General features: G+C 38.0%; 1 protein-coding gene across 5 annotated transcripts in view; it reads right to left on the minus strand.

Moving 5' to 3' along the window:
• Positions 1–5,822: 5,822 nt before the first annotated feature.
• The window catches only part of Atp2c1 (ATPase secretory pathway Ca2+ transporting 1), a 118,048-nt gene continuing 100,241 nt past the window's right edge, over positions 5,823–23,629 (minus strand). For all 5 annotated transcript variants that reach the window (XM_057768611.1, XM_057768616.1, XM_057768615.1 and 2 more), the window contains 8 exons: positions 19,656–19,706; positions 18,456–18,622; positions 16,907–16,975; positions 15,459–15,575; positions 13,543–13,690; positions 13,004–13,099; positions 9,640–9,781; positions 5,823–7,679 (listed from right to left, as the gene is read on the minus strand). In XM_057768611.1, the coding sequence (XP_057624594.1) occupies positions 7,549–7,679; positions 9,640–9,781; positions 13,004–13,099; positions 13,543–13,690; positions 15,459–15,575; positions 16,907–16,975; positions 18,456–18,622; positions 19,656–19,706 (921 nt within the window). In that variant the 3' untranslated portion in view covers positions 5,823–7,548. The remainder of the gene's footprint in view (positions 7,680–9,639; positions 9,782–13,003; positions 13,100–13,542; positions 13,691–15,458; positions 15,576–16,906; positions 16,976–18,455; positions 18,623–19,655; positions 19,707–23,629) is intronic.

Consider the following 23,629-nt stretch of genomic DNA (forward strand, 5'->3'; position numbering starts at 1 on the left):
ATACACATGCATGAAGACCTAAGTTTGGATCCCCAGAACCTGTGTAAAGCTGGACATGGCTGCATACAGTTGTAACCCGAGAGCTAAAAGGGTGAAGACAAGTGGATCCTGGGGGACTTGCTGGCTAGCCAGTGAACTCTAGGTTCAGACAAGAACCTGTCTAAAAAATAAGGGGCAGCATGACAGAGGAAGACAGCCAGTGCCAACCTCTAGCCTCAACACAAACACATGGGCAGCCGTATCTACACACACATTTAAAACACACACACATAAAGACAGACGTGTTAGTGTGCATTTGTAATTCCAGGATGGGAACGTGCAGACAGGCCAGCCTAGTCTACTCGGTTGTCAGACGGCATGTGAGGACTAACTTCTGAGGATATCTCTGACTTCCACATATGTACACACACAGAGAAGACAAACTGATTAAACTGGCTCTACTATAACTAATTATAATGTGTTGGGGAGAAAAGAATGAATGGTAAGAATAATTCACTAAAAAGTATAACAGTTTTACCTTTGATAAAAGCTGTATAACACATTTTCAGGTAGAATGTTCTATGAAAATGAGGTAAGAGTATGTGTTCCCTTAAGACTAGGCTGTTGGGTTATTTTAATTTCTACTATTGAAGTTTGTTTTTTCTAGGCAAAATAATAAATTTTAGCTTACTTAAATTAAGCCGCAGTCCCTGGGAGGTTGCCATTTCTCTTGTGCACTGAAGAGGGTAGGAGAGCAGATGATCAGACTGGAGACGCTACATCAGAGGGATACACACTTGGATGAAGGGATGTGGGAGGAGAGGAAGGAAATGCATGGAGGGAGACTGCAAGTGCAGGTGTAGTGGTGCAGCGTCTCACCTTCCTAGACCTAGATGGAGAGGGGAGGACCTTGGACTTTCCACAGTGCAGGGAACCGACTGCTCTTCGGACTGGAGAGGGAGGGGGGAAGGAGTGGGGGAAGGAGGAGAGGAGTGTGAGGAGAGGGAGGGAAATGGGAGGCTGGGAGGAGGCGGAAATTTTTTTTTCAATAAAAAAAAAACTGGACCCACTGTAAGAACAAACATGGTGTGTTGAAGGAGCTGCGTTCCTGCCGCCCCAGCTCCTGGTCGTCTGGCTAGCTTATGCCCCGAAATAACAACACACAAACTGTATTCTTTTAAACACTGCTTGGCCCATTAGCTCTAGTCCTTACTGGCTAATTCTCATATCCCGATCAACCCATCTCTAATAATCTATATAGCACCAGTCTTACCGGGAAAGATTCAGCATGTCTGACCTGGTGGCTTGCTTCATGGCGTCTGGCTCTGAGAGGAGCTGCCCTGCATCTGCCCGGGAGAGGGGAGCATGGCGTCTGAGCTCACTTCCTCTTCCTCCCAGCATTCTGTTCTGTTTATTCCGCCCACCTATGTTCTAACCTATGAGAGCCAAGCAGTTTATTTTTTAACCAATGACCTTCCTCCATCAATGGTGGCCGCTGGCCAACCCTGCTTATGAGCTGAGGACAGGCTGAGACGCACCTTCTCCACACAAAAGCTTGGCACACACACTAACATCAAATCTGCTACAGAATGGCATCTTAGAGATGGGCAGTTGCATAACTGGTGCACTTTCATGCCAATGAGTTAAATGCACACACCTATTTTCTTCTTGATATTTAAATTGGTATAGGCAAATATTTTCTATAAGGACCAGATGGCATTTTAATTTTTTATTATTAATTTTATGTACATGGGTGTTTTGCCTGCTCGTATGTCTGTGACTGGTTTCTTCCATGGCCAACAGAGGGCATCCGATCCCCTAGAACTGAAGTTAGAGATGGTAGAAAGCTACCCTGTGAGTGCTCAGAATTGAATCTGGATCTTCTGGAAGAACACTAAGTACTCTTAACCACTAAGCCATCTTTCTCCAGTCCTGGTTAAGTAGGTATTTTGAGCCTTGGAATCCCTATTTTTTGAGCCTTGCAATCCCTATTCCACCTACCCTTGCTGCTGGGGCATGTAAACAGTAATAATCAATAAATGAATGCAACTGTGTTCCAATAAACTATTTACAAAAAATTTAAATATAGTATGCAGATTTGGCCTACACAGCATCACCTGTCAACTTCTAAATAACAATTCCATGTAAGTGATGCAGCTCACTGCCATCTGTAACTTCAGTTCTAGGGGATCTGATGATGAATGTGAGATGCAGTACCTCCACGTCTTCTCTAGCAGGCATACAATCAGCTATGTAAGAGTAACTTTTCCCGTATTGTCTCATGGATAGTGTTTTATAAGCCTTGCACATCAGCCTCATTCATACTATGCTGTAAGATGCAGACTTGACAAACAGGAGCTCACTGGTCAAGGTATAGGATTTTCTTTATGACCATAAGATGGCACCAAAATGCCACTTCTCAGCTAAATACACTTCAGTAGACTTACAACAGGAAAACTTTAGTAGGCAATCACCTACCTGAAATGTGGTATATGTATTTTTAAAATATTTAAAAGCACATTTTGTCAGAGTTCTGAAAATAATATTAACTATTTGCCCAATTTCTACTCAATGATACTGGGAGATGTGGTTTCTATAGAAAGCATTACCAAGAGGAAGAAATATACCCAATACTTTTAAAATAAACTGGGCATGGTGGTGCACACATTCCAGCAGTCAGGAGGCAGAGGTCAGCCGGGCTTACAGGGTAAGTTCCGGGACACAGAGAACCCGTCTGAGAGAGAGAGACAGAGAGACAGAGAGACAGAGAGAGAGAGAGAGAGAGAGAGAGAGAGAGAGAGAGAGAGAGAGAGAGAGAGAGAAGTTAGTTTTACTTTTGAGGGGCCTAGATAGAAGCTATGGAGCCATCACAGAAATGTGAGCTACAAAGAATATTTGTCAGTTTGGCTAGAATTGAGCAAAGCTAACAAGAAAACCATGACGTGGACCAGTCCTACAAACTGACCTTTCCTGCCTCCCTGGATACACTCGTGTCGCTGTACACAGAACACCGACAGGCACGAAAATAAACGAAGGCTATGACTCAGATTGTTTCAATTTTCTCTTCACGCTTGCCAAACTTCTACCTAGATTTATCAACCAGATGACTTGAACTTGCATTTCTAACATTTTCTAAAAGATGAAAACTTTCCATTTTCCCCACTCAAATTTGTAGCTGTATTTTTTCCCCTTGGCAAAGTGTAAGATGCGGCAACAGAACCACCGCACACACCCCCTTCCCTTCCAAACAGTTGGAACCATCCCAAGCTGATGTTTCTGCGGGGCCTTAAAAGTACAGGTGAAATTTCTAATTCTCACAACTAAGGCTATGAACGTTGTCCCCAGAACTGGAGAACTGTGTGAGAGGAGGCTACAGAGGGCCTTGGCTAACACGGGAAACAAAATCTCACTACTCTGCTGCCACCACTTGTCAGAGCATGTCATTGTTGTCTAGTGCTAATCCAGCTGTCCACCACACAGCAAACAAAACCACAGGACTCTACTCAGAAACACAGTCATTCATTATCCCTGCCACACCTAAGAGAATCTAACTACAGATACTAAAAAGGGGTACTACCAATGGTTCAGACAGGTGTTCCCAGCTTGTTGGCCTTAATAAAAAGATTCAATGTGGAGGCTCGGTAGCAAAGGAGACTACAAGGTTCGTACTTCTGCTTTCTTAACATATCCAGCTGCATGCTGTGTGAACTAGGTCAAATTTTAAAGAATCAGTTCTGTCAAGCTGAGCTTTAGTTTATTTATTTATTTTACTTGTTTTACTTGTATATGGGTATGCGTGTGGGCACAGGTGCTGTGGTGCATACAAGATGGTCAGAAAGCATCCTGTGGAAGTGAGCCCTCTCTATCATGTGGGCTCTGGGGATTAAACTCAGACCCTTCAGGATTAGTGGTAATTTTTACCCACTGAGCGTTTCTGCCAGCTCACTCATTTTATTACCTCCAAGATACCATGAGCTTCTCATTTCAAATGAGCCTGAATCTCCCACTAAAGCCTGCTCCGCTTTGATTACTGTCTCGATAGCTCAAAAGCATGTCTTCCAGCATGCCACAGTAAACAAGTTCTACCTGTCAACAGCCCTTCACACTACAGACCTGCAGCCTTAATAACAGAACTTCTGTGGCTCTCAATGTTCCTTCATCTCTCTACCAACCTCTCTTGGACACTCTACTGTCCAGCTGCAAAGGCCCACTGCTTCTTGGCTGGAACTTCCCCCACTGAAAGATTTAATAATATGCCACTAGTCCTAGGACATTTCTTCAGCAAGACCCTTCCACACAGTCATTTGTCTCCTTCACTCACTAGTATTTTAGATGGTATATTTCTTTTTTTTTAAATAAATTTAATTTAATTTATTTATTTGCTATGTATACAATATTCTGTGTGTATGTCTGCAGGCCAGAAGAGGGCACCAGACCTCATTACAGATGGTTGTGAGCCACCATGTGGTTGCCGGGAATTGAACTCAGGACCTCTGGAAGAGCAGGCAATGCTCTTAACCACTGATCCATCTCTCCAGCCCCTAGATGGTATATTTCACGCTGCTCTCCAGTGTGAATTAAAAGCTTCCTAGAACAAGATACTTATTATAAATCTAACACTACATCAGTGTTTATAGAAAATTATGTCTGTCAATCAATACATTATCCATTATCAGCAATAAACAACTCTGACAACTATAAGCCAAAGTAAGACTAACAAACAAGAGTCTAACTGAACTCAACAGTCACATCAAATGCCAACTAAGTTCATCAGGATAATGTGTTTGTTCAGTCACAGACGAGTGGGATTAATATTTTATATCTTCATATGTTAGTGCACACATCACTTGCTATTTAGATCACTGAGCTTAGTCTGAAAAGCCACTTCAAAGATTTTCAGATGCTAAAGGGAAATGTGTGCAGTATTTATTTTAATGTATGAATTCTTTTTAAATGAATGTACAAAGATCACTATTAACATTAATAAAGTAGTTTTTAGACAGTTTGTATCTGCTTTTCCTGTCCAAGAAGTACTGATGGGCAAGAATGCCATTGTATTCCTAGTACATTCAGTTTACTAAATAAAAACTGAATGAAAAAGTGATCAATTTATCACACTTTTTGGATGAGTTATACAAGCCAAACAAACTGTACATACATTGCCAGGCAACAGGCAGAAAGCAGTGTAATGTTAATTAATTCATAACCAGATAGTTACTGATGCTACTGACTCATTTCAGTGAAAAATTTGCTTATGTACTACATCAGAGATCCAAAATTAAAGCAACCTCAGAAAGATTACCATTTACCAGATGTACAGTGAGCGAGTGTAAAATGTGAAGAACAACATGTCTTATCCTCATGGAGGTAGTTAATGCCTTTGGATAGATCCCATACCCCGGGTGGGGGGCAGGGCGGTTCCTTGAGTTGAGCAACTTCACTGTTACTTTGCCTCAGAAATCCAGTACCTAGCACAGGTATGCTCAGATTTTAGCATTTCAGAGATGTCTACCTAAATGGTCCATTATGTCAAGGTTATTTCTTTTTTTCTTTGAAGCTTAGCTACTATGGAATTGAATAACTTAAAGAAGTAGTCTTAATGGGGGTAAAAAAAGATACAGCCAAGGACAAGAACTAGAACAAGGAGAATGAGTGAAAATTAAAAGTTAGGTGCTAACACAGTGAAGTGATCCACACTAATCTGGACTAATAGAATTCAGAAAACCGAAATCTGAATCTGTATTACACACTTAATATTTTTTCAAAGCTATAAAAATTTCTGTATCTTTCAGCATCCACAGACATAACTTTATTATTAACAGTACTAAGTGGGAAGTCATTAATGAACTTATGAAAAAAATCATTTTATTTTTATACTTCAAAAACCAAGTGAGAAGATAGGCACATTCATTTCATGAGTTATGTACTCAACCTATAATGTAAAACAAAGAAGACTGAATATGCACTTAATAATGTATTTTTCAAGTCTGTAACAGAATGTAAAAACCATTATAAAATTTAGGTATGAGACATTAAACCTCTGAGAATTGATAGGACAATGACACCATGTTCCATCTAATCAGACAGAACAATGTACATGACAACTCGGCCTCAAAGAGTGAGAACGAAGTGCAGACGTTCCGGCTCCGTATGCTCATGCTTCAGTAGTAAGGACTCAAACAACAGACTCCTCCCATCAGTAACAGCACGCCAGGGTTAACATTCACCATTAACATTGAACAAGCTCAGGAACAGTTTATTCTGACAGGTTATGAAATACAAACTTAACACTTACCTTTATTTTGTCAAGCTTTTATAAAAACTGATGGTATTACACAGAGCAAACCCATCAGTTTCCAAAGCATGCCCAGTGAAATAGAAGACAGAGCACAAACAAACAGTAGAAGGAACAGACTCAGGGTTGTGCTACACTCTAGGCCAAAGCAGCTGCCTAGAAAATTCAGAGGAGCAAGGCCAGCACAGGATCTCCCAAGTACACCCTGGTTCATATGCTATCTATATGAGCTTGGGACGTTTTATTCTGTAAGTATAGTAGTCTATACTCTCTAAGAAATAGGCTTAAAAATATACATATGAAACAGTAATAAAGGTTAATTATTCAGCTGAAGTGTTTGATTTATGAGCAAGGAATGACAAAATGATATTGACAAAGTATATTTATATTAAAATAAAATGGAGACAAAGACGTGTTACTATAATCTGTCATAAATTCCAACCCGGCCTTGTTTTTTACGCTATGACTGTGTGTGAACTACAACTACTCTAACTGTAATACCAATGACAGCCCTGAACTAATTCTGCTAGAATTAAAAGACTCACATCTCTATGAAAAGCAAAACAACTACAAAAAAAAAAACAACCATTTACACTTACAAAGAAGAGCAAACATTTACTTCAATTGCAGTATATGCTTTTCAGTCACAAGAAGAAAGAAAAGAAAGTGATCAGACAGTGGTCATATCCTGTGCCAAAAAAAAAAAAAAAAAAAAAAAAAACGTAAAATACAAAAATGGTAGCACAAAGTATCAGTCTGCTTATATCGCAGGAAAAAGGTACACGGGAGCTGAGATATGGCACTCCTGGCAATTTCTAAACCAAATAGAATGCCTTTGAAATGATTAAATTTATTTGTGTATTAGTAAGAAAGCCCCACCACCATAAATAGTACAATATTTAAAAATAAAAAAAAATATTTATATCCATCTAAGACAGACAGTGTATTTGTACATTAGAACTCTTTAAGTGCAGAAGGTGGTTCAGGTTTTGTCTTTTGTATTTTTAATTCAGTACTTGCCCATATGTTTACAAAGTTCCACTCAATTGCAAAAGCCAATTCAAATCAAGGATTATGTTATCAAAGCTGCATAATTTCATTTGGGACTACCAAACAGGTTAAAGGCTGAAATCAAGTCTTTAACATTAATGTTCATTTTTAGTCAATGGAAAGTTAAAAAGTCCTTAAATCTTCATTATCCTCTTGAGCTTGCCCTTCTAAATGATCCTTGGACTGCAATTCCTAGTTTGCAAATTAAAAAAATGCAATATGCATCATACTTCAAGAAAAGACGATGATGTCGAACTCGCATTCTTCTGGATCTTTTCCCTGCTTCTTTCAACCTTCTTTATAATTTCAGACACAATGCACACTGACGAGGTAAGACCCAAAAGAAACAACAGATCTGCAAGAGAAAACAAACTGAGTTTTACAATTCTTCTTACACAGCAGCAGCTTATGTATTAAAACACACTGTTTCAAGTATTTCATGTGGTAGAGACCATTCCTATGAACTAAAAATGCTGAGATGGAGGCCAAGCAAGGTGGCCCATAGGTAAAAAGCCTCGCTAGCAAAGCTAGAGTACCCAGTTCAACCCAGAATCCACGAGGGAGGTGTCCAGACCTCTGTGTGGGGCTGCAGCACAAGCGCCTGCACACAACACACAGCAATGATAAACCTTAACACATGTATGAAAGGGAATGCTCAAATAAACTGCCCAAAGCCACACAGCGTTAGAGCAGTCAGAACTAGAGCCCAGATTCCAAGCCACCTCCTCTGAATCCTAAGTTCACATAGTAACTTTAATAGTAACATCGAGGGTTTCCTATCTGATAAAACAGGTCTTTCACAAAGCACTCTTCAAGCAGCAGGAATGAGACCTGACTGACAGTGCCTTCCTAGTGTTCGGAAGTTTCAGACACTGCATTTCTAAACCTAGGACTGTTAATAGTAGTCACACAACTCTACTCTTATTTGTTTAAAAAAAAAATGGAGAGCCGGGCGGTGGCGCACTTGGGAGGCAGAGGCAGGCGGATCTCTGTGAGTTCAAGACCAGCCTGGTCTACAGAGCTAGTTCCAGGACAGGCTCCAAAACCACAGAGAAACCCTGTCTCGAAAAAGCAAAAAAAAAAAAAAAAAAAAGAAAAAAGAAAAAAAAGGATCTGTGTTTTGAAAATTCTGCTTTTTAAAAAGTGGAAGCAATATGAATATAGAATTAGAATATTAAAATTAAACTAGCTCAAATTTTAAGGTAAACTTCAACTTATATCAAAAAAAAATAGGAATCATAAAACTCACTTCATAAATACACAAATTAACTTTTAAAAAAGTCTAAGAAATAGGGCAGGCACAATACTTTAATTCCAACACTTGGGAGGCCGAGGCAGGCGGATCTCTGGGAGTTCAGGCCAGCCTGGTCTACAAGAGCTAGTTCCAGGACAGGCTCCAAAGCTATAGAGAAACCCTGTCTTGGAAGAAAAAAAAAACAATTACAAAAAAAGGCACATTTCCAAATATACCCTCCACATACTTAAGAACATTAATTTTTGATGCATCTGATGGAGGTGGTTGTTTGTAGTGTTGAAGATAAAACCAAGGGCTGCAAAGCGGTTGTGGCAATGCCTTTAATCCCAGCGCTCAGGAGGCAGAGGCATGTGGATCTCTGTGAGTTCGAGGCCAACCTGGTCTAGAGAGAACAGCAAGGGCTGTTACACAGAGAAACCCTACTTACATAGAGAAAAGACTGCCTTGAAGAAAACAAAAACAAAGTAAAACAACAAAAAAAGAAAAAAGCCAAGAGCCTTAGCTTGCCAGCCAAACATCACCAGCGAGCTCTGTAGCTAGCCTTGCACCATATACTTAACGCATATGAAAGAATAATAATTTCCACAGAAACATTATAAAAGTTAATGTCTCTTGGCTCAGACTGAGATTTCATCAAGTAAGAATGTATAAAAATGGTAAAATATTAAATATTAAGTTTATTTAAAAATGACTAAGTTTTAAGAACAATTTGATTTAATAAGCATAAGTATAGTTCTCTCATTTCATTAAAGAAATGTCCTGAATTTTTTTAAACAAATTGAAATATAAACTACAATTAATCTACAATAGGTTTTGTGAGTTGCTGTATTTCAAAATCACCAAACATGATTTTATAACAACTGATGTAATAAATAAATAAATAAATAAATAAATAAATAAAAATGAGTTTTCCTCTGAATGTCCTGAAATGAAAACATTTCATTTGTTACAAGTAAAGGCAGTTATTTTTCTACTTCCCATTTTAAAATAGTTTTTCTTATGATAAACACATTAGAAAATACAGCAATCATCTACTGTACACAGACAGCAGTTTCTTTACCCAGTATACTTAGGCTCTCGGTCTGAAAAACCTTCTGAAGTGGAGGGAAGTAAATAACAAGTAACTGTCCCATGATGGATCCAAGAACTGCATAGCAAAACATCTTATTACTGCAGAGTCCAATCTCAAACACAGACTTGGTCTGTTGAAAAACAGAGAGTTCTAATTACTCCACCCTGGTCATAGAAATGACACCATTATATTTTGTTCAAGTCTAAATCATCAGTATCATTGAATTCTATCATGCCAATACCATAAAGACTAAAGGAAATTCTAATCCAACTTTTATTTTCCAAGGAGTTTATGGGGGGAGGGCAAAGAGATTCTAAGAACCAAAAGCAGTGAATGTCTGTAGCAAAACAGCATTTATTGGCTATAGCAGGAATGCTGCACACATGTCAGGGATACTGCGCATACACTCACAAGCAGGTCTGACTGCATGGACAAGATCCAGCCAGCTAAACCCCAGCATGAACAAAAGGGTTCATGAAGTTCCAACCCTAGCTAGAAAGCTATGGACAACTGATTGCTGGGGGAAGGAGGAAGTTTTCTCCACAGATCTACCCCTGATAAACTAGCTATGCTCAGGAAGATAGTCCTATAGTCATGTGTATATGGGCAGCACTAAGCAGACTCAAGGAGTATTTTAAAAAAAGGAAAAAAAAAAAACAAATGAAGTGGGGAGGGAGCAATAAGGGAGGCTTTGGAGAGGAGGGAATAAGAAGCAGATCTGACCAAAACACATTATATGAACATATCAAATTCTCAAACAATAAAAAATTAAATTTAGCAGGTTATATTTACTATATCTTTACATATATGTACATCACAATAATAGCCGATAAGGAAAGACCACTTTGAAAGGGAGAGGATATAAAAAGTTGGAGAAAGGGTACATAAGAGGGACTAGAGGGAGGAATGCAGAGAGGAAAAGATGTAATTACATTCTAATTAAAATTAAAGAAAAAATTGCACACTGGGGAGTTTAGATACCCACCCCCAATGGGAAAAGCCAGGAGTACTGGCTATAATCTTACCCAGCCCCAACAGGTGGAGACAGGTAGATCTCAAGGGTTCCCTGTAGGTGGAGGCTGCTTTTTCATTCCCGTCCACCCAGACCCGAAACAATCACACAGAAACTATATTAACTGCAACAGAGTTTGGCTTACTAGCTTAGGCTTCTTGTGAACTAACTCTTACATCTTAAATTAGCCTATTTCTATTATTCTATGTATCTCCCCAAGGCTGTGGCCTATTGGGTAAAGTTTTGGCATCTGTCTCCTAGGTAGCAACATGGTGTCTCCCTGCCTTACTCCGAGGCCTTCCTTCTCTCTCTTCTCCCTCTCTTTCTCCTCTCCTCTTCTCTCTCTCTCTCTCATCAGTTCACTGGTCAACAATCTCACTAATCTGTGAGTTCCAGGTTCAATGAAAGACTGAACAAACAAACAAAGATATACAGTGAGGTAATCATCTCAAAAAAAAAAAAAAAAAAAGAAACAAAAGCAAAAGAAAAAGGACACTTACTAAGAAGCTTCAGTTATAAAAATGAGTCCATAAAAAGAAAAATACTTGAGTACTTGTGGTGTTTTAAATAAGAATGGCCCATAGGCTCATATACCTGAATGTTTAATCACCAGTTTAGCACTACTTGAGAAGGATTAGGAGGTATGGCTTTGTTGGGAGAAGTGTGTCACTAGGGGTGGGCTTTCTGTGCGTGTGTCCCTGTCCTCCCCCTCCCTCCCTCCTCTCCTCTCCCCTCCCCCCTCTCTATTTATGGATTAGGATGTAGCCTCAGCTATTCTCCAGGACCATACCTGCCATGCTCTCTGTCATGATTAAGAAGGAACTAAGTCTGAAACTGTAAGCAAGCCCCCAACTGAATGTTTTCTAAAAGTTGCCTTGGTCGTGGTGTCTCTTCACAGCAAGAAAACACCGACTAAGATAATGCCTCCAAAATATTAACAAATTTTATTCATATTTTGTGAAATCTTTTCTAACCATTCACTAAAGTAGACAAACTCAAACACTTTCTCAACAAAAACACCTAACTATGTGTATATGAAAAAGGTAAAACCACCTTTCACATAACAAAAACAAGTACTAGTTTCTAAAAAAAGTAGTCTAAATTAGTGATAAATCACTGTCCTTGGAAAGTTCTAGTATAATAGATGCTAACAGATACAGTCAAGGACTCATTAAGGGTTAAGGCTTTCAAGCCAGGTAGTGGTGGTGCATGCTTTTATTCCCAACACTCAGGAGGCAGAAGCAGGCAGATCTCCATGCGTTCGAGGTTAGCCTGGTTTGCAGGGCGAATGCCAGGACAGGATCTAAAGCTATAGAGAGAACCCCTGTCTTGAAAAACAAAAACAGGGAGGGGCAGGGGGGCGCTAAGGCCTTTGAAGGGTAAAAGACTCCTAGAAGCCAAAGAGAACCAGAGTGTATAAAGCTTTGAAGCTGCAGTGAATGCCGTGTACACAGAACTGGTTTTCAAGGACACTATGCTCTCAGGAGGACCAGAGGTTCTGGTGCTGGCACAGCATTCTTTATCAAAATGCAAACATAGTTTAATGTAGAACACCGGAAGAAAGAATTAAGAATCTAAACGTTGACGCAATGACAGATGTAAGGAACAACAAACTGTCCTTTTAACAAGGCTTTCTAAAATGAGACTAATATCATCTTTACAGCCCCGTGAGGTTTGTCCTATGTTCAGATATTGTACTGGCTGGTTTTGTATGTCAACTTGACACAAGCTAGAGTCATCAGAGTGAAGGAGCTCAGTGAAGGAGATGACTCTATGAGATGCAGTTGTACCACATTTTCTTAATCACTGATCAATGGAGGAGGGCCTAGCCCATGGTGCGTGGTGCCATCCCTGGGCTGGTGGTCCTGGATTCTCTAAGAAAGTAGGCTGGGCAAGGCATGGGGAACAAACCAGTAAACAGCAGCAACTCCCCTCCCCCACAGACTCTGCATCAGCTCCTGCCTCCATATTCCTGCCCTGTTTGAGTTCCTGTCCTGACTTCCTTCAGTGGTGAAAAAACTGTAGAAGTATAAGACTAAAACCCTTTCCTACCCAACTTGCTTTTTGGTCATGGTGTTTAGCTGCAGCAACCGGCACCCTATCTAAGATAGATGTTAGCCTAAAGCTACTCTATAGCTATAGCTATAACTGAAGAAAGAGCAGATCTCCTCTGAGATCAAACCCCATCCTATTGTTGACCATAGAACCTCTTTATAGTAAAATGTATGGTACTGTAATCTGTGGCTACAAAATCAAAGCTAAAATATTTATAATCTGTCTACTTCTTATAAAAAGGGTTCTTCTCAAACAGGTAAACTAGATAAGACCATTTAAGCATACCTGAGATCTGGAACTCAGTGCATTGAACATGTCAAAAAACACAAAGCAAGTGAAAGTCATTGTTGTGTCTCGTGGTGTTATTACATTGTCTCGAAGCTGCCAAGAAGAAAGACAAAATGACCTCTTTTCCCCCCTTGTGGCAGAATAAAATGGATAAACATTAACATTACATGCTTTCAAAATGAAACAGCTTCCGTCTAAACATGACACTTAAAAATTATCTGAATTTTCTATAAACTACTTAGTGAATAAATACAGTCTACTAAAAGTTAAAAAATCTCTCATGGGCTAGGTATCAGAAATTAAAATACTGGCACTATTTTAACACAGCCATATAAGATTCTGTTTTCTGATTTTTCCAAATTTCCATCCACATGATACTTTATTATATACTTAATGATTTTAGGTTATAGTTCCTTAACCTGTATTTTTCAATCAGAAGGCTCTTCACTTGCCAAACATCTATACAACACACCAAAAAAACTAAGAATCCCACTACAGAGACACATGGTAACACGGCAGTTTATCAGTGAATATACCTCTCGCCAGAAGACAAACAAAGTCCCACAAACAATGATTATTGATGAAACAAGTATTTTAAGTATCAAATTTTTTGTCAAAATGCTGTCCTTCCAGTTTCGAGGAGGTTTGCGAATGACGTCTTTATCCACTGGCTCTACTCCAAGGCTTAAAAACAGAAAACAAATAAAGTACTTTGAAATGTCTACACTTTCATAGTCTAACTAGCTTCAATTATCTAGTAAACTAAATGTTTTCTTTTAAAAATAAAATGTTGCCGGGCAATCCCAGCACTTGGGAGGCAGAGGCAGGTGGATCTCTGTGAGTTCGAGACCAGCCTGGTCTACAAGAGCTAGTTCCAGGACAGGTTCCAAAACCACAGAGAAACCCTGTCTCAAAAAACCAAAAAAAAAAATAAATAAATAAAAATAAAATAAAATAAAATAAATAAAATAAAAATAAAATGTTGATATAAAGAAAATACTGGCCATGATTATTTGAAAACTATTACTGCTGGACATGCTGATATAATGTCTATAGTACTAACTACTAGCAAGAAGAAGGAAGGGAAGGGAGGAAGGAAAGGGAGAGAGGGCAGGAAGACTACTGATTTTGTCATCTTCTGAATTCTTATACTTATGCTTTGGGCAAGGTTTGACAGACAACTGATAGCCAACTTTTAAAAGACCATCCAATTTCATTTACATATAAATTGATTTTTCAAATCCATAACCTACCAAGGATATGATACAGTTCATGCAAGGATGTCTTTGATTAGGAGGATTTACTGGGATGACCATGACAGGTATCACCCAATTCCCATACTATTAAAAACGACACTGAAATATTTGAACATGTATTTTAGCAAGGCTCTTAAACAAAATTCAGATATGAAACTTGGAGAGATGGTGTTGATGCAGTATTATGAAAGTATCCCTTTTGTACTAAGAGCCTGGAACTTCTGCTAGACTTCAGCAGAGTTAACAATACACCTTGAGGTAACGTAAGAACTGCTATCCTACTATGTACTCAGCATGTATAACTTGCATTTAAGAGAACAGTAACAAAACCAATCTTGTCTTAGACTTCCCATGTATTCAACTTTTACAGTTTGAGCTAATACATAGTTGTAATCTTCAGTTACATACTTTGCAATGCCCCAACCCAGAGTAATGCATATGGGTTTTCATGTGTATTATAACTATTTGCTGGAAACAGCAAATAAGCTTAAAGCAACCTTATAAAATGAATATCTATAAATGCTGGACACACATTTGGATATTGCTCGATAGTGTCTATTATCTGGGTCAGATGGAGTAAGTGACTTAATTCCTTATAAAACTCTAGTTAAAATTGCTGTAAAGTATCCATCATTCCTTCTACCTGTGAAGCGTTCTGTGCTGTTTCAATAAGAGCCTTTTATTAGTGACAGATATAACAAACACAGATACACAGACCACAATACAACTTTCAGGCAGGCAGAGATTCTCAGATTCATACATCTGTCATAAAGCAGAAGACACAGGAAGCAGAGAATGTAAATACTGGCTTGCTCTTGGTTAAATAACAATGACGGGGGCGGGGGGCGCATTGATTCCTTCCCTTAGTGCAACATCAATGCATTGGTGGTGACCAAGTTTATTGTTAATGTGTTCAAACTGACTGTAGGAAATTTCTCCATTATATCCAGTTCTGTCCAAGAAACAAGAAAGAACTGCAATTGTTCCATGATCTGTTTAGAACTAAAAGCTGGCACCTCAGACAATGTAAACAATCAGATCTATGCTGAATGAATGGGCAATCAAAGAGAATAAATGGTATGCAGACATGACAATTCCTAAGAAGCATATTGCTGGAAAGTGTACATGATGGAAGTTTGACAGATCTTATTCACAGCTGCCTTCTCTTTTCAGTTCATCCATGAAGAAACACTTACCTCTGAGCTGGCGGTCCATCCATAATAATATTGATCCACAAAATTTGCATTGCATTCAGAGGGTTAGGAAAGTTCATTAACGTAGCCAATGAGATTAAAGTTAATGCTGCTATACTCCTGTTGAAAAAGAGTCATTTAAAAATTAGCACAATAAATTTTATACATTTTATCAGCACTTACCATTCATATTACTAGGGCTGGGAAACCAGCTCAGCTGGTAAAATATTTTCTGAGTAAAAGCCTGAGAACCTGAGTTTAGATCCTCAGAACCAAAGTGAAAAGTTAGGGGCAGTGGTGCACACCTGCAATCCCAGTACTGGGGACCAGAGAGACAAGAAGGTCCCAGAAACTTGCTGGAGGAGCAGAATGGTTAATCAGTGAACCCAGGTTCAGTAAAGACATATCATCAAAAATTAAGGTAGGAGATGACTGAGAAAAACATCCAATGTCAATATCTGGGCTCCACATATAAGTACATACATGTGTACAGAGAAATAGGTACATTAACGAACATATTCACTACATAAAAAAATCATGTTCTACAAATTTTAAAGAAATCCTATTAATTCAACTGAGCTATGCTTCATTCATATAAATATTTTGTTAAGAAGCTAAGGGGAATTTTTGAAAGTGAGTCTGATTCTGCAGCTCAGGGTCTTGCTGTATAGACTGGGCTGCCTCAAACAACAATCTACTTGGTCTCCCAGGTGATAGAATAAAAAAATGAGAGCCACTTATCAGGCAAGCTAAGAGTATTTTAACAGAAGACTTTTCTTAAAAAAAAAAAAAAAAAAAAAAAAAAAAAATTCTTATGCAACAACAACAAAAATACAAAGACCTCCTAACCCTGACAGAGGCTCTCACCTAAGTAATACAGACCAGACCTCTTGAATTCTCATGCCTCAGTCTTCTAGAATGCTGGGATTACAGATGTGCCACCAACCCCAGATGAAAGGAAGGATTTTTAGACCTACCACAAAGTCAGCTTCAAAAATATTTAACATCTTTGACTAGAGAAAACCTATTTTATTTTTATAAAAAGATACCAAGAAACATTACTAAGATTTGACACATCCCCTATTAGATTTCAGAACCAATTAAATAAATCCCAAAGGTTTATGCAAGCATCCTTTAGTTGGGAGTTGGTCGGGTTGCAGGATCTCCTTCAAATGCCAGGTCCCAGTCACTTACATAAATGGCGAATATAAAATGACAAAATACCTATTATTTATACATTTCCTATTATATACTTTAAATCATCCCTTTGAGAGCATCTAATATGACCTAAGCGGTATGTTCATAGCTGTTAATACTTTTTTCTTTTTAGAAAACTACTTATAAGCAATCTTCAAGAATATAAGTAGGAAGTTTCTAGACATTCTGCTCAAGTTTTACTTCTCAAATAATTTCTCTAGAAGACCCATTGGCAAAAGTTCTTGCAAACTTACGTGCTCAGCTGAAATCTAACAAAATTCTTAATGTTATTATAAATGCCTTTACCCTCTTCAATTGCAGACCTGAAATTTAAAAATAATGAAATAAGAAACTACCACATAAAATATACCCATATGAAAACATTTTGAAACTAAGTTTCCAAATAAATAATAATTAGCATGTTTTTAAAAATCTATTATTAGGTAAGAGTAGGAAAGATGGATTTGTTTTGTTTTTCAAGATAAGAGTTTCTCTGTGTAGCCCTGGCTGTCCTGGAACTCACTCTGTAGATCAGGCTGGCCTGGAACTTACAGAGATCCACCTGCCTGTGCCTCCCCAGTGCTGAATTAGAGGTGTATATTACCACCACAGCCTGGCCCAAATTCTTACTCTTCCCCCCCCCCCCCAAATTCTTACTCTTAAAAAAAAAAAAAAAAAAAAAAAAGTTGGCTAGAAAGATGGTTACGGCTGAGCATTGTGAGGGGCATGTTGCTCCTGCAGAGGACCTGGGTTCTACTTCCAGGACCATGTCAAGTGGCTCACAACCATCCATAAGTCCAGTTTGTGGAGGAATACCACCTCTGGTCTCCAGAGATACCTGCATCATTATGTACATTCATACATAAATAAATCTTAAAAAAAAAACATGTATTATCTCTTTCCACACAAGAGAGATTTCTATATATTTCTGATAATAAAACAATGACATTCTATATCCTTCATAGCTCATTTTTCTTAGTAGATTAAATTAAAACATGTCAAAAATTAAATGGCACTGAGTTATATAAGAATTATGAAATTTATTTATTTTTTCTATATAACTATGAAGAATTTAAAGATGTGGTTTACAAAAATTTACTTAGGAATTCTCGGGTTCACTTGGTTGAGTCTAGGGAAAGGTGAATTCTTACAACTGCATCCTCCAAGATTTTTAGATAAATGGGGAAGGAAAACACCACTCTTCTTGCAAAAAGTTGGCATATGCAGAGTCCTGTGCTCCAAAGTGAACCACTTTAGGCCATATTTGGATAATAAAGCCTGGCAGGACTCATTAGAATTCATCACTGTGGGGAGTTATGGACAGTGAGATTCACATGACCTCCGCCACTAGCATTAACCTGGAATCTCAATCAACTGAAACACGGACTACCAAAGGCATTCGGGGCTAAGATGCTGTCTCATGAAAACTAAGGGCAACAAGAACACTCACTAATATATAAAAATATTCATGAATGTGAACTTAACTTTTAATGCTGCATACATGTCTCCCATAACCTCAACCTAACTAAAATAAAGACTCTGCAAGAAGGGTCACTGTTGTGCCATCATTCTATGCCCAGAAAAACATGACATGTGGCTGCCATTCAGTAAATATTCCTTAAATGAACAGTCTTCTCATTTATTATATGTGTTCCACTGACACAAATAATTTTCTCTTGAACTACATAAAACAAGATTATCCAAAACAAAATCATGTTTTAGTCTGCCCAATCCTGCTAATTCTTTTCAAGCTGAATTATCTGAAGGTGAGATGCACATAGGCAAGGAAAACCAATGTCTCACATTATTGTTTGAAAGTCATCATCCACCAAGATCATGTCTGCAGCCTCTTTGCAAACATCTGTGCCAGTCTGGCCCATGGCAACTCCAATGTCTGCAGCCTTCAGAGCAACGGCATCATTTACTCCATCTCCTGTCATGGCTACAACTGACCCATTCTTCTGGAGAGACTAAGAGGGCCAGAAAAGAAGAGCAGAGAGAAATGTCCTGATTTTTTTGAAATTATATAATAGGATAAGAAAATATTACCAATCACTTTTCACATCATTAAGATTAGAAAAAAATGCATAACCACTTTTTTGTCAACTTAAATACATCAAAGTCTTTATAAAATAAATCTTAGAAAATACTGTTAATAGCATTCCCAACCAAGAGAAATGTATATCTGAAATGTGACAGTCAACTATATAATGGTTCGTAACTAGGAGTATTTTCATTATCCAGAGAACATCTAACAACGTTTGGTGGCATTTTGATTATCTTAAGTTGTAGAATGGCACTGGCATCTACTGGGTAGGAGCTAAGGATGATACTAAACATTCTAGAATACTCAGGAGAGCCCTATCACTCCTACCTACAAATAACCCATCCTAAGATATCAACAACCTCAAAACACACAAGTTCTCAACTATACAATGTCTGGCTACTATATGAAATAATTAAATCTGCTTATCTGTTGGATAAAATTCCAGTTGATTTATACAATTAAACAGAACATAAAAATATTCCAGGAAATGATGCATCATACATACAGCATTGCTAATGCCTGGTGACATGCAAGTGGTGTTGGTGTTCAACACACTGCTCACTAATTTGTGGAGCATGCTATCTATTGAAAACATAGCTTGGTTAGTGAACTGATGGAAATAATAAGTCTTCTTGATACTGCTCACTCTTATAAAACATCTTTCTTACACTGACACAGTGTCTATCACTATTCACCCTGGGATGATTCAGCTATGCATCCCTGCCACATCACACTTCTACACTCTGTTTAAAGAGGCTGTACTGGAAAATGCTTTGTAGCTTTCTTCCATGTCTTTATATGCCAACCATCTCTTTTAAGGTATAACTCTTAAAGAATTATACCTGTTTTGTCTCATAATAACCTAAAACTTTGCCATACTCTTTGTAATGAACAAAAGACAAAGTAGCAACATTTTGTAAAGAGAATTCAAAATAATTTAGTTGTCAGACACCCACCTTAATAATTTTCATCTTGTGTCTTGGGCTTGCTCTGTAAAATACTGCAACCTGTTAAAACACAGATACACTAAAAAATCTCTGATGCTAACAAGTAACAGTGTTTCTAAGTAACATTTTTAACAATTTAGTTTGGCACAAAGGCTGAAATTAGTTAATGCCATTTATGTACCAAGATACCTACCTTGTGCAGGGATTCAATCTTTACCAAAGAAAAGGGTATATTCATCATAAGAAACACATAATCTAAACATGTGTGTCCTCACAACAGTAGTGTACAACAGGAACTGCTTTTCTCTTTGGTGTGTCTCAGAGAAGAATGGGTGCTTTCCAATGTCTGAGGGGCTATTTTCACAGTGTGATGTAGGTGCCCCCTCTTGATCTGGAATAATGCATAAGCCTCTCTTCAACTGTAATTCAAAGCTACTTAATGATCACAATTAATCTCTTCATAACTCTTCTGTGTAATCCTACCACCATGCCAAATGCCAGCCAGAACAGTGAGTCTTGTACCCTTAACTTTCACCTTGTTTGGTAACATTGCCAGCCCTTACACCTCTCTCACACAGCCCCAGTGGGGAAGTGAGAAAGGGGAGCTTCATGGCATCTTCCTTCATAAAACCAGTTATGAATGTCACATCAGTTCATACTTCTCACTAACTGTAAGCATCCATGTTGCAAATCATAAATAATCTTTTGAATTTTATTATTTGTTTCTGAGTCTAGCAAAAGGGAGCAGCAGTGACTAAAGAACAGAACATAACCACTGTGGTTTGGAAGTAGAAATGAGGAGAGAGGAGGACAGACAGTGGAAAGCTACATTATAAAAGAAAAGAATACAGGGAAATACTGGGGTTGGGGAAAACACCAAATAAAAATCCACAAAAGGCCTCCACATTTTCAGGAGGACTCTTCAAGGGCATTTCATTCTTCTTCTTAGCACTGCTCTGAGAACTGAACTTGTAGTCAGCATTCACAGTTCTTTAGAATGGCATAAACTGACAGGGTGAGATGGGGAAAGGAAGTCAGGGAGAAAATAGGAAAACATTAAAAAAGAGGTTGATGAAAAAAGAGATTGAAAGATTAGAACAGCCTGTCACAGTCCTCAAATCTAGGAGACTTCCTACTGATGTACTGGATAAACTGTAGGTGAACTACAGAAAATGAAACCATGAGTGTGAGGATTTGTTAACAGAGTAAACAAAAACAAGCACTAATATCAAAAACAGAAAACAGAATGAACAAGGACACTCAGTTCTATCTATGGACAACGGGACAGAATCTAAAATAAATCACAAATGGAAGATGCTAAGAACTTTCAGGAATACTTCACAAAGCAGGCACAAGTCAGCTTCCATATTGCTTTCTAATTGGTTCTAGGGAAGTGAATAATTCCACATATAGAATTTAAAAGGTTGGAATATATTCCCCAGAATCACAAAAATAAAATACGGAAATGACAAACAATTACATGATGTTAAGATGTGGGGAAACTAGAAGGCTAGCAATTTACAACACTTTTATCTACACACTAAGAAAACAGGCTCTGCAAATTAACTGGAAACAAAAGCAGATGAAATAAAACCTGCCAGTTGTCAGAGGTTTTCATGAACACAAGATGAAGGGTGGGGGCAAAGGGGGAGGAAAAACAGTCTTGCTCACTAAAAAAAATCATTAGTACTTGGAGAACAGACTCACTTAAAACACATTAAGGTCCAAGGTATTATACAATTCCTCTTTTAAGTTGAATACATTTAACCAATTCAATAAACTGACTTCAAAGCTTATTTGATTCAAGTCTCTCTAGAATAGTGCCAATGTATCTGCCATCATTAACACTCTGTCTATTTGGAAAAGAAAGATGATGTCATCTGTCCACGCTAATGATACAATTCGGAATTTGCTTCTTCCTTCTCTAAATACCTTTTAGGCTTATTTCCAAAATGTGTTATCAAAGAAACAGAAGGGGAACAAGACGAGGCAAACACAAGGCTGGCAGCTCTAGAAAGAAGGCTGCACAAAGGTCTGGTGGGAAAGGGTTAATTAACTATAGATTTTACAACCACTTAGTAATGTACACTCTAGCCCCTACCCCGGGAGAGGCCAATGAAGGATTTGTTCATTCATAAATAAACTATAAGGTAACAGGCACACAGAAGCTCCTATTCAAATAAGTAAACATTTTCTCCCTTTAATCTCAAACAGAAAAAATGTTTGTGCTGCTCTAGAAGATCGAGAAATAACATTCACGAATGGGTAGAGCTTGATTAAACTAATTCTGGCTGAACAAAACAGTGCATATTTGCTGGCAACCACATCCCCAATCAGTTTACTAGAAGATGGAGAAAGTACAACTGGAAGTCTCGGAACTCAACACACTGCATAAAGTACGGACTGTGAAAATATAAATTGAAATCTCTTCAGAAGACAGTTCAGCAGTAAGTTTTAAGAGGTCTCTCAGTGCACTGAACCTTGGTCAAATCATTTTAGATTCAGGAATTTGGTCTACAAAAGAAACTGCATCTAGACGCTGCATGTACAGTAATGTTCGGAACTACAAAGAAACAGATGGTGAAAATTTCGGAGTAGCAGACATGGGCTCCAGTATCAGTGTTATCCCTCTCACTGGCTCTAAAACATCAGCCAGACTTTATAATTGCCCAAAATGGAAGTAGCCAAGATGCCCTTCAAAATGAAGCGTCACCATCATATATATCAAGGAAGAATCAGATGCCAGGTGGGTGGTACACATCCTTAATCCTAGCACTCGGGAGGCAGAGACAGGCAGATCTGTGGGTTTGAGGCCAGCCTGGTCTACAGAGCTAGTTCCAGGACAGCCTGGGCAGTTGCACAGAGAAACCCCATCTCTAAACAAAAGAATCATAGTAAGCAAGTTCTCAATCCAGGGCTTAGTGAAATAACAAATGTATACAGGTTAGTCTAAAAAGCCAGTCTGAAAAGGTGACTTATGACATAATCAACCCCATGAAAGTATAAGGAACAAGTAAACTACCAAGGATTTCTTAAAGCAACGGGACAGTTCTACATAAAACTAATGGTTGACAAAGTAAATACTCATTTGTCAAAAACCCTAGAAATAGTAGAGATGGACTAAGTGTTATTTCCTAAGTTTTTTTGAAAATCAAAACTTGAGCTAACAAAAATCTACTAATTACTTGAAAATTTTTAAGTGATCCAACCTTTAGAAGGTGACTGTAGAGTAAATAAGATATGTATAATATATGCACTCCCGGTTGCTACTATTATCATTAAAGCATTATTCACAGTAAAAATATATAAACTAAAACTTCACTAAGAAAATGACTTTATAAATACATATATCAAGTATTCAGAGATTCATGCACAGTAAACAGCCAGACAAAATATAGCAGAGCCATTAAAGGCATATTTTCTAGTATTAATTTGTGATTTCAGAAATGCTGAAATTACATAAAATGAATATTAAGCTTGTGAATATATGAAGTCCAATCTATGTTTCTGTTTTTTTGTTTTGTTTTGTTTTTGTTTTTCAAGACAAGATTTCTCTGTAGCTTTGGAGCCTGTCCTAGAGTTAGTTTTCATAGACCAGGCTGGCCTCGAACTCACAGAGATCCGCCTGCCTCCCAAGTGCTGGGACTAAAGGCATGTGCCACCACTGCCCAGCTATATGTTTCTGTTAAATGTGTATTTGAAAAGTCACAGCAGGTTAACTTATTATGCTAATAATATGTGGGCACATAATTTCTGAGTGTCTTGATTATATTACTAATAGTCTGAATTGACCTTACTGTTCAATTCTTTTACAATAATTATATACTATTATTGACTTTTTCTAATCAGGAAAAAGTATTATAAAGATATATACAATGCATATGCATGTAAATACATAACGCCATAAGTCTATAAAAAAGCATAAGTGAAGATACTGAGATAATTTAAGAAAATTCCATATTCTCAAAAGGCAGCTTTTAAGT

Source organism: Chionomys nivalis, chromosome 4, assembly GCF_950005125.1.
Source record: "Chionomys nivalis chromosome 4, mChiNiv1.1, whole genome shotgun sequence".
Classification (NCBI taxonomy): Eukaryota; Metazoa; Chordata; class Mammalia; order Rodentia; family Cricetidae; genus Chionomys; species Chionomys nivalis.